At 35.4% G+C, this 11,380-nt stretch overlaps 2 protein-coding genes across 3 annotated transcripts in view; both read right to left on the bottom strand.

Annotated features, from left to right (window-relative positions):
- Positions 1-2,014: 2,014 nt before the first annotated feature.
- On the bottom strand, positions 2,015-4,793 carry LOC113229188 (BRCA1-associated RING domain protein 1-like). Of its 2 annotated transcripts, XM_026462705.1 has the most exons (2): positions 3,572-4,793; positions 2,015-3,334 (listed from the first exon to the last, which is right to left on the bottom strand). In XM_026462705.1, exons 1-2 carry the CDS (start codon positions 4,723-4,725, stop codon positions 3,016-3,018), a joined length of 1,473 nt encoding a protein of 490 aa, XP_026318490.1. In that variant the 5' UTR covers positions 4,726-4,793; the 3' UTR covers positions 2,015-3,015. The 2 variants fall into 2 exon arrangements, with proteins under 2 accessions (XP_026318490.1, XP_026318489.1); XM_026462704.1 differs by having other exon boundaries at positions 2,015-4,793.
- Positions 4,794-10,427: 5,634 nt separating this feature from the next.
- LOC113229164 (modular serine protease-like) overlaps positions 10,428-11,380 on the bottom strand; it is a 33,069-nt gene continuing 32,116 nt past the window's right edge. The window contains exon 10 of the mRNA XM_026462679.1: positions 10,428-10,897. Coding sequence (XP_026318464.1) covers positions 10,692-10,897 — 206 coding nt within the window. The 3' untranslated portion in view covers positions 10,428-10,691. The remainder of the gene's footprint in view (positions 10,898-11,380) is intronic.

Raw genomic sequence — 11,380 nt, 5'->3', positions numbered from 1 at the left:
ATATAATTAGACCCAAAATCACACTTTCCATTGCCGTGGCGGCACAAGCTACAGGTGTGGAGGCACTGCGCCGTGTGGCTTCATTCTTTTGTTATTTTGCATTGAAATAATTGTATACTATGTATACTATATTTAGTTTAGCTAGACATCCTCCGGTCCCTCCGGCCCCGTAGAAATTTGGGAACTGGAGACGCCGTTCATTCGGCGTTGGGAAGTAGGTAAGCGTGCCTTACAGTTCCACGACCAATGAGGAGATTTGGTAGTCGACTTAGAGTCGACTCAGCCTTGACTTGAATCGTTAGCGCGGTGGGAAGTGAGCGTGCCTACAGCTCCGGTATCTATTTGGAAAATAGGGAGGGTGCAGTAGTGCTGGGCGGGTCAGTTAAGGCACTAGCCTTACAGAGAACCGGATGATGTCCATGCAAACGGGCTGATCTGGGGTTAGGACATGACTTAGATGGACCCTACGCGGGCATGCTCGCGCAGTATACAGGGTGTACCTTAATCGTTGTAGTTACAGGAAAACGGTTCTAGAAGACTATCCATGAATTTTGAAGATGTTTTGATTGGCATTCACAGATTTTCAAAAAATGGTACAGTCAGCAAGATAAAAGGCAATTTATAAAACTTTTTTTATGCCATTCGATCCGGTCTCAATAGTCTCTGAGGTAAGAGTATTTGAAATGTCAGAAATCGCAAAAAACTTTTTACCGTACATTTTGTGGGACATATTTAGTAATTAGTTATTCTAGGTTAAGGAAACTAACAAATTGACAACGTATTATGTATTTCAAAATACAAACAATAACAAAAAGCAAAATAACATAAAAAATATATGAAAGTGAGAGCTCTAATTGATTGCCGCCGTGACGGATGCATCGATTCGCTCTCTTCCGCAAAGAGCAAGTAGCGGCTGAAATTTTACTCGGATGGATTCCATTGAAAATAGCTGCAAGTGCGTCTTTCAATTGTTGAACACTGTGGAATTTTATTATAATTTTCATTTAACTAATACATAATATAGGAAATTAAACTATTTTTCCGGATTAAATCGCGTATATTTGTTTTTTCAAACAAACCGACGTTTCGGGCCCTTTACAGGTCCCATGGTCACGGTTGACCGTCAGCACCATTAGAATTACTTTAAAATCCAACTGGACTTCCTAGGTCAGTAGTTTTGTCTTACGATGCAGTAAAACCATTTCCGGAAATCTGGAATTCGAAAAATTAATTTAATATTTGGTGGTTTTAACAACTCTATGTCGCTCCTTGTAGCTATATCTATATATGGAACACCTTTTTCCGACTATTGTTTATTACAAATAGTCTAAATTAATATGACATTTCTGAATAAGACAGAAACAGTCGTGTCACGACAGAAAAAGTCGTGAATTAGTCGGTTCTAGTAGCAAAATTTGAGAATTCACCGGCAGCCTTGAAGCTACTCCATATAAAACAGGTGTGTAGTAAAGAGGCAATGTTGGACAGTGCTGATAAGTGGAGTTCGAATCTTACTAGTGAATTAATCAAAAATACTCAATTTTAGACAAATACATATGTGCTAAAGCCGTTGACTTACAATTATATGGACGTCGGGTCCGCGCTAAAAAGTGTCCGAACTTATAGGGCGTTAAAATCGTGTACAGAGCGTCATTCACGCTTTAGTCTTCGTTTGCTCGACTGACAGCGAAGCAAGCAAAATTAGACAGTACTGCGATGACATTACAATTTAAATTCAACGTTTTAGCTTTTTCATATTCCTTTACATGTCACTACGTTTAAATAGGTTGACTTGGGACATTTTTTTCGCGGTTTTTGTATTAGACCCGTCGTCCATTTATTTGTAAGTCAATGGCTAAAGCATTAAAAATGTGATTTTCAATGTGTACTGGCACTTTAAAATAAAAAAGTCGTCTATATTTATGTGTTTTTATTGAGTAAACAAAAGACATTCCTTGAAGAACGTATTGTTGTTAGGTAAAGAAAAAAACGTAGGTAACATTTATGTTGGGTAAACAGAACATTCCTGAAAGAACCTACTTAAAAAACATATTTTTAATAATTGAAAGTACGAATTTATTTTCAAGAAACAAAAAATGTTCCACAAATAACAGTGCCTCTACCACCAGTTTACTATGATAGAAGTCGCTAGCGATCGCGTAAATTACTTCACAATTTTGTATGGTCACCAGAAGCAACATTTTGTATACAGACATTTTAAGCAGTCGCTAGCATTAACCGTCACTAACCTCAAGGTAGAGGCACAGGTTTAAAGAGCGTAATTTTATTACGTTAACAAAAATATTCCTTATAAGGAAAGATAAACAAAGAAGAAGACTTAAATTATGTATTTTAATTGCGTAAACAATAAAGTTTACTTCTTTTTTTAAATTAAATTAAAGATTACAATAAAATTATACTTGACATACGGCCACATTTACAAAATGACATCTTTTTAGGATAGAGGGTTACAAGCAGTGAATTTACATTAACATCGAAGGACAGAGACAAAAAGTGGAAACTACCTTACGACTCTTTGTCCTGGATATTTTTGGGACAAAAAGTTATCATTTAAAACATTTTTTGATGTAATTACTTAGATGATGCCCCGAATCTCGAAAAGTATCCGGAACAAAAAATGCTGTACTGTACAAAAAATACTATTTACAAAAATACAGTGTTTGAGTAATTTTGAGTTCTCTTTATGACTGCAAACGGGGCATTGCAATATGGTTCTGAAAATTATGTTATATATGTATGGTTTGTATGAAAATTAGTAGTGACGTGCCTAATTTCAAAGTGCCCTCCTAAATATGTGCATGCTCCATTGTCAACCTAATCGTCACTTTCCATAAAGTGAGATTAAATGCGCAATTATTACATCAAGGAAAAAAAGATAGACATTACAAAACAGACATTGATGTTCAAGTGTTACAAAAACTAATTGAAATAAACTTGTTACACTCTTCAGAACAGGCCTTTTGTTACTGATTTCTAAAAGCAATTATAAAATCTTTACCACGGCTCACACAATTCATACTTCTCAATACATTCAATGAGCCATCCAATAGGCAAAGCCTTCAAATGCTGCATATTATACATAGGTTCATACAAATCTTTAAAAATAATATAATGCGAACAATTCACCAATTTCCCATCCTTTTTAGCATGGTACGGAACAAGTTTCTCAGAATCTGGAATAGATTCCGGATTCGGAACTCTTCTGAGCACAACTCCACCTGCATCCGTTACCAATTTAGTCAAGATCTGTTTTGTCAGTACAACAGTTTTTGATACTTCATATTTAATATTAAAATTGTGAAAGTAGAAATGGCATCCGTCAAAAATTCCTGGATGTTGTTTGTATTTATTATATCTTGAATTCTTTGGTCCCTTATAAGTAGTTGTACCGACTCCAGTAACTTCATACTTGTCAAAAGGTTCCAACTTCTCTGCTGTAGATTTTTCAATCCAATCGGAACTGATAATCCATAAGGAACTGACAATCGCTTGCAATACCTCATTGCTTGTTTGACAGACGCCATCTCTGTCAGCATCGACGAGTAAATGGGTAACTTTCTTGTTAAACTTCGCTTCAATGTGCAAGTTACTATGTGCCTTGGCCAACGTCTTAAGACTATTAAGAGTAGAGTTCTTTTGGGAAATACTGTAAATTCTAATATCTTCATAATCATGCTCAATATGCATTTCAGACATAATTGTGACATTTATGCCTTGAGTTTGAATTATATTTTCCGCTGCCTGCTCTAACACATATTTCATTTTATCGGAAGCCAACTGCAAAGGGGTTTCACCTTTAACATTCTTTGCATTAACATCAGCACCATTCTTAACCAGTTCCTCTGCTATTTCCAAGTGTCCGTATCTAACGGCTTCGTGTAAAGGGGTTTCGTTACCCTGTCCCGGCACATTTATCAACGTGTTAAACTGCAATAGCAATTTAACTAAGTCTAGTCGTCCATTTTGGACAACTTCATGCAATGGTGTCCATCCAGCGTTGTCTTTTGTATTTGTATTGGCTCCTTGGTTGAGTAATTCGGTTACCTTATCAATTTTCCCAAGACGACATGATACATGTAACACAGTTTCACCTTTATTGTTACGTTTTTCAATTTTGTTAGTTTTCAAACTCGTATTAGACGTGAACGACATGTCGATGTTCTCAGATCGTGTTCTTGACTCCACATCTTGTTTTTTAGCTACTTCGTTTGATTTAGCCTTACATTTTTCCACTGGAGTGCCTTTTCTCTTTCTTCTATTATTAGAAGCTTCTTTAAGAGGAGCAGCTTTGTTTACTTCTTTTTGAGCAGATTTTTTCCGTAATTCAACTAAAATATCCTGTTTAGATGAAGGATCGTCTGGTTTCTCATTATCATTCTTCAATTTACTACGTTTACTAGCACTGGGAACAAAATTTTCGTCTCGCGTGATTTCGAATTTGTACTTCTCGAACATAGTGTCAAGTTGCCTAGTAGAGTCAATACAGGGTCCTAAACGGTCATCATAGGTCATGTTGCAGCCTTCCAAGTCAATATTACAAGATGGACACACCTTCAAACCCTCGAAATGTGCTCTACAAACAATGTGAAAACATTTGCTCAATGTCACGGGGTCTTTACACAATTCCTTGCAAACAGGACACGTATAGTCTTGTTTCACAGCTTCTAAAGCCTTTAAGAAATTGCTCAAATCAACCGAAGACATTATTATTGTATGAAGCGAATTATTTATTTAAAAACTTGTAAAAACAAATTCTCACAGCGGGAAAATGCGGCTTTTTACCATCTGACATTTTAATTAGGGATGTGTAAAAAGTATCGATATATCAAAATAGCGATATTTTTTCATGAAATAATCGATATATATTGTCGATATTTTTAGATATGTCAAAAATTATGTTTTTTTAGTATCAATTTTGATATTTTTTACTACTTAATCTTTTCTCCAACTCAGCTGCGAACCCTGCCTCTTGCTGGGGTGGGATAGGCCCAATGGTGTGGCCCACAGAAGTGTCGGACTATCAATTAATATAAATATACCTTTCTGGAGAACATTAATTCTTATGCAATAAACATTTACAAATAGAGCACGTATTTCACGAATTTCGAAAACCAAATGCGTTTCATTAAATATTTTCTATTGTGTTTTTAACGTACTTATACAATGGCAAAAAGATGTTTGGGTTTTTTAAATAGTCTTTTAAGCGGCGAGAGACATTATTTATTTTCACTTTCACATAAGTAACTTAATTCACTTGTTAGTAAAAGACGTTGAATTTTGAACTGACAGCAATAAAAAATCAAATGTTCAATGTCACCAACTGGAGCGTTACAATGTGGGCATGAACTTGTTTCAACCATAACGTTTATGAAATTAGAAAACGGACACTGGCAGAATTGAGGCTAAGTAGTCTCACAAGCCATTCATTATGAAAAAAAACAAAACTTGTTTCAATTAAATTGAGTCTTCTTAAGTGAGGTGGAGTTCTGTGGTGGCCAAAACGTAGTCAATTCATTGTGACAATATAGCTACGGCTAGCAGTATTCAGTTTGGACTACCACGGCTTAGTAGGTATTTCGTTGTTTCTTCCAGAAACTTTTCCATAATATTGTCATATCATTGCTTATATCCGTATAACTATCGGTAAATGGTGTAGGTGGTATAGGTAACGAGCTGTTCATTTAAGGAAGTTATCCTTACAAATGCAGTCCTTTAAGCTATATCATTCCCAGAAATATTTTATGAGAAGGAACCCACGTAAAGGACACTTCATTTTTTTTTTTTGCTTCGAATTAAATATGATAGTATTATACAAGATATAATTCGTTTCAAAATGTGTATTGCAGTTTTCGAGATTATAACTAAACTAAGAGAGCCATTGACTTACAATTATATGGACGTCGGGTCCGCGCTAAAAAGTGTCCGAACTTATAGGGCGTTAAAATCGTATACAGAGCGTCATTCTGGCTTTAGTCTTTGTTTGTTCGACTGACAGCGAAGCAAGCAAAATTAGACAGTACTGCGATGACATTACAGTTTAAATTCTACGTTTTAGCTTTTTCATATTCCTTTGCATGTCACTACGTTTAAATAGGTTGACTTGGGACATTTTTTTCGTGGTTTTTGTATTAGATCCGTCGTCCATTTATTTCGAAGTCAAAGAAGAGAGCGTTAAAATAAGAAAATATTTATAATTATTTACTTATGTAATTTGTTTGAGGGCTTCTAAGACTGCATATGCCTCTGCTGTAAATATGCTATGATTACTGTCCAGAACAAAGCTTTGGCATCAATACATTTTAAGCTGACTCCCCATAGCCGTGCTGTTACGGACCGCGTTGCGCGAGCTCGCACCGAAGCGCCGTGATAAAGAGTGCTGCCACGTGACGGCGCAGGATCGCATTGAATGCCCATACAAATCGACGAGGTGTAGCCCGTGATGGACCGCGAGAAGCCGCCTTTAGAGCACACAGCATGAGAGGCGCCATGCATAGGTAGTCCTCTCTGTCAAAGCAAGTAAAAAATACCGAGAAGAGAAGTGACATATAGTAGTAGTAACACGTATTAACGGTTCACTTCATTGACACCATAAGATTCGAATGTCCTTCAGAATATAGTGTCCGGTATGTTTTTGGATTACTTTCTAATTTATAAGATCAACTCAGTAAAAACCTTTAATTTTTTTATAGGTAGTAATTATATCAAAATGTTATTCTTTTAGTAAGTATAACAATAAGCATGATTTTTTTAAGCTTATACTGGACTTGGTTTATACTTATAGTGTATCAAACAAAGTTGAGTTGAAATTAGTGAAGAGTTTGGCAATTGCGGTGTCAAGTGCTATATCGAAAATAAGTAGTGATATTCGCTTAGAACATAGGCGTAGACACAGAGATATATCTAGATAGACGCCGCAAGTACAGCAATTTGTATGAAAACCAAGCGTGCCACATTTTTTGTACCCACTATGACGTCAAAAGAGCTATTTAGTGATGGAAACCTCCTTCCGCTCGCTCTAAATCGATTGATTGCACGGAATACGCGCAAGGCATGCGAATTCCATTCAATTAATCGATTCTAAACATAATTTTTGTTCAAGTATTTGTTGATTACAAGTACGCGTAATAATAATATAGTAGAAAAACACTAGAATAAGACAGTTAAGTCCTTTATTTTACTTGTTTTAAAAAAAATTTGATTTGTTAAAACAATTAAGACTTTAATTTTTAATCGACTTCAAATATTGAAATTATTGTCCTTCCAATAAAATGAGCTTATTATATAACATCTTTTTGTAATAGATCTTATTGATAATTGATGAAATTGATGAATGGCAAGACAAATGAAAATGTTACTGCTGACAAAATATGGTAAAATCTTATTAATCAGAAAAGTTTACTTAATGACGGCTTCTTGTCAGATTTTTGTGATTTGTTTATTGTTTTTGGGATTTCTAACTCTGCTACTCTGCATATTTGGATAGCATCTTAGGTGGAATAAACTAGACCACCTTCGTCCTCGAAAGCAACGAACTCATACATAGGACCAACTCCAGGTTTTTGTAAAGACAGCTCACTGCTAATTCTTTGCATTATATATTTTTTTGTATTACTCGTACGACATGTCTGGCGATGTATGTAATTATGTGCTCACTATATTCGGACATTCGAGGCAACGTGCTGCATAAATTATCGAAATTACAGATACTACTGATAATAGATACTACAAAAATGAAAAAAAAACCGAAACGTTAATATATATTATAAACAAAAGAGTTATAGAATATTTTTATAATATTGATAAGGTCATAATAATTTTCGTCCCTTTGTTTTCAAAATCGATCAGAATCGAGAACAGAGTTGCCTAACGTATACATCACTAAATGCATTATACAAAAGTGCGTTCGTTCGATATTCATGGCGTATTAACAAGGATCACAAATATATCGCACCAAGTAAAAGTGGCAATGTATTACAAATGAGACATACACTTGGTTGTATATTTGTTTTCTCTAAATTCCTACAAAACCAAAATAATTGTTTTTAAAATAAATCTTGCAGTGGAAAGAAACGTCCCTGTTTACCCGTTTACTCACAGTTATGGTGCTTTTGCAGTTTTTATTGGCACAATTATGCATTTTTCGCGTTTTCGACTGGTGCTTATTTACGATAACGGTCGGGCGCGTTCTGAAGTGTAGCAGCGGCAAGTAAGTGAATTTCACTTACTCTGTGCACGCGAAGTACGTACACTTGCGGCGTCTATCTAGATATATATCTGTGGACGTAGACGACAACGTTCTCCAGAAGTAAGATCTCGTGCTGCTTGTGACAAAAACCGGTGATCAAAAATCAATTTAGGCCAGACATTAATTTTTTTTCCTACCGGGGTAGGCAGGGACTACTGCTCTTCACTAGCTACGAACTTGATACATTTCGCTTCATTAACACGTATCAATACTTATACACGCTCGTCGGTTAACAGTAAGTACGTTTATATGATTTTAAATATTTTTTTTAATCTTCAACTTGTTCAAGCCTATAATGTAATTCAAGTACATTCCGACGTGGCTTTAACTTCCCAATTTTTACTTTATGTATACTTAGTAGATATAGATTGGGAACATTTTTAGGTGACTACTGGCTTTGGGAAATATATTAACATATCGGAATATCGATATATTTATCTCCATCAATTTCGATACTGTTTGTAAATATCGATGCAATATATATATCGATAAATTTTTATCAGTTGCCATCCCTAATTTCAATTTTTTTTGTAATCTGTTTTACGGCATCGGAGTTAAATTAATCAAGCCAAATCTTTTTTCATTCGATATTTATTTGACAAGTCGATGTAGTGTTGTATCTATGACGTATATAGCAGCTAGTTGGGTAATTTTCCGAATTTCAAATAGTGGAAAAATATAAAAAATTGGAAAAATATAATTTCAAAGGCTCATATTTATGTCCTGCATTTAGAAATTTTAAAGTTTTACGTAAAGTGAATTATAAAATAAACTTGTAAAGCTAAAAGCCAGTTATAGAAAAACGAAATTTAAAATTATTGCACAACGGCGAACAAAAACCTTTTTTGGCTCTATCGTTTTCGTTCAGTAACATAAAAAATATTATTATTTTTTAAATTATTATCTCCCATGTTACATGCTCTAAAACTTAGGCCGTTTGTTGACTTGTCGGTGTGCTAGCACCGCCGTATCGGTACGCTCGGTATACGCAGTACCGACAGCTTACCAAGCGCCTATATTTCAATGTGCACTTTGTGATTAACGTGGTACGAAACGATCCCTACCCGCTCCTGTCTAAACCGCGCCAATCAGGAAGCGCTCATTAAAATGTAGGCGCTCGCTGCCACGTACCTTAGTAATGGGAAAATAGACATGAATATACTATAGGCGAAAAACATGACGCGTCGCGACGCTTCGACTCAGCGCCAGTGTAAGTTGAGCTTATGACGCCATAATAAATAGCCAGTAGCGATAACATTGGTTCAACGCCCAATGTCAAACGTGATATGTCCCTGTACCTAGGTAAATAAGGTAAAGAGGAGAGTAAAATCTGATATCGTGATAATATTTTTAATTAATACAAACATATGACTCAAAAAATAAACAGACAGACAAGTCCTTATTACAAAACGCTTTATATTTACTACATGGTTTATTTGCATTATGACGAAATGAATACATTTATTTCAAAATGCTTTTGATTACACTTGATCATTGTTTATTCATTTGTGAAAGGCCACATCGATTAGAGAACGTATTGTCGGTGGCAACTAATAAGATTTGTTTGATGACTTCATATCAAACATATCGGATGATATGTTGGCTCACATGATCGACAATTTCGCTAAAGAATACTGCGCTTCAGGGTTGCTTCAAATCGCCGTAGCCAGGAGACAAAAGGCTGCGAATTGCGGTGCAACATAAACTTTCACTTCTACAAGATAAGTTTACATTTCTATAAACAAACGCCGTGAAATAAGATGCAGCAAGCGGCACCTGGCGGCGTCAAATTGCACTGAACTCAGTTTACAAAATACAATATAATATAGAACATATTTTCTACTGAATAATGTATACAATTTAATTAAATTTTTAATGAATTGATATTCAATTATTTTTTGTGAAGTTACTCCACTAGTTTGTTATAATTATAATATATAATCTCAGTACAGAGTACTAAAAAACCGACCTCAAAAGTACGTGGAATTATATCTATTTGCTAAGTTTTATTGAAATATCCCCTAGTTCGCCACTATACAGGACTTGACACTGGAGATAATAATAATCGGTTCTCACTACTCAAAGTATATTGAGAGAAAACGCCTTCAATTGGAGAAATAGCAAAATCAATCATTAAAATAATTGCTCCTAAATTAAAGTTAGGCGCTATTTATAAAAATGAATCTTCATGCGTGAACAGCCACCATTAAAGGTGGATGATTTTCTTCAAAATAAAGTGGGACCACTATGGAAGTACCCCCTTTCCAACAAAAAAAGCGTTTTGACGCATCGCCACGTCGCGGCCTGCCTGGCGGCAATATGGGGCGACCCATAAACAACAAAAAATTTACATTACATTCTAAGCAGTATCATGTCTGTCGATATAACTAGAACTTTCCTTAAAAGAAGGGTTACCTAGTTGAAATCATATGATGTCTAGAGCATGTTCCCTAATAAAATGTTCGTGCTTTAAAATCTGCGTGAAGCCACTCAAAGTGCTGCAACCGTTGTTTTCATTGATTGGTGCTACGGACATTATACCGCGAAGGTAAAAGCGTTCTACGCCACTCTCTATATTGGGGAACACTAGGCCGCCGCCGCTGTCACCTTTGCATAGGGCTGGACCTGTACCTAAAAACAAAAGAAAAGTATTTTGCTGATTAGCTTAGTTGGAAAAGGCTTTCAAAATGGCTATCGCAAAGATATACTTAATGATTTCCCGCGAACAAATCGACTCATCCGAAGAACAAAGATCTATGTGCTAGACTACTTTTTCTCAATTTTTTATTTCGAGTTTATATTTCCGAAACGAAATAAGATATATAAATTCTCAAAACACTTTTACATAGGCACTTTTACTTATAGATAGAATAACGAAATTATTCTCGTAACGTACTTATATATTCTCTTTTCGCTATCTAATCACATCCGACTCTGTTCTTCGGACGAGTCGAAATGTCAGAAAAATTAAACTATTGAAGAAAAATGATATCAGTACCTACAGAGTACTAAAAAAACCGACATGAAAAGTTCGTGGAATCACATCTATTTGCCAAGTTTTATTGAATTCGTTTATAGGAAAGTGCACGAAACCGAATTCATCCCTAGTTTGCC

The sequence above is a fragment of the Hyposmocoma kahamanoa genome, unplaced genomic scaffold, assembly GCF_003589595.1.
Source record: "Hyposmocoma kahamanoa isolate Upper Pololo Valley unplaced genomic scaffold, ASM358959v1 289, whole genome shotgun sequence".
In the NCBI taxonomy this organism is placed as follows: Eukaryota; Metazoa; Arthropoda; class Insecta; order Lepidoptera; family Cosmopterigidae; genus Hyposmocoma; species Hyposmocoma kahamanoa.
This window is presented reverse-complemented; position numbering and strand designations above follow the sequence as displayed.

Bases quoted from the DNA above. Each gene is read 5' to 3' on its own strand.
- LOC113229188 (XM_026462704.1), bottom strand. From the start codon at position 4,725: ATGTCTTCGGTTGATTTGAGCAATTTCTTAAAGGCTTTAGAAGCTGTG.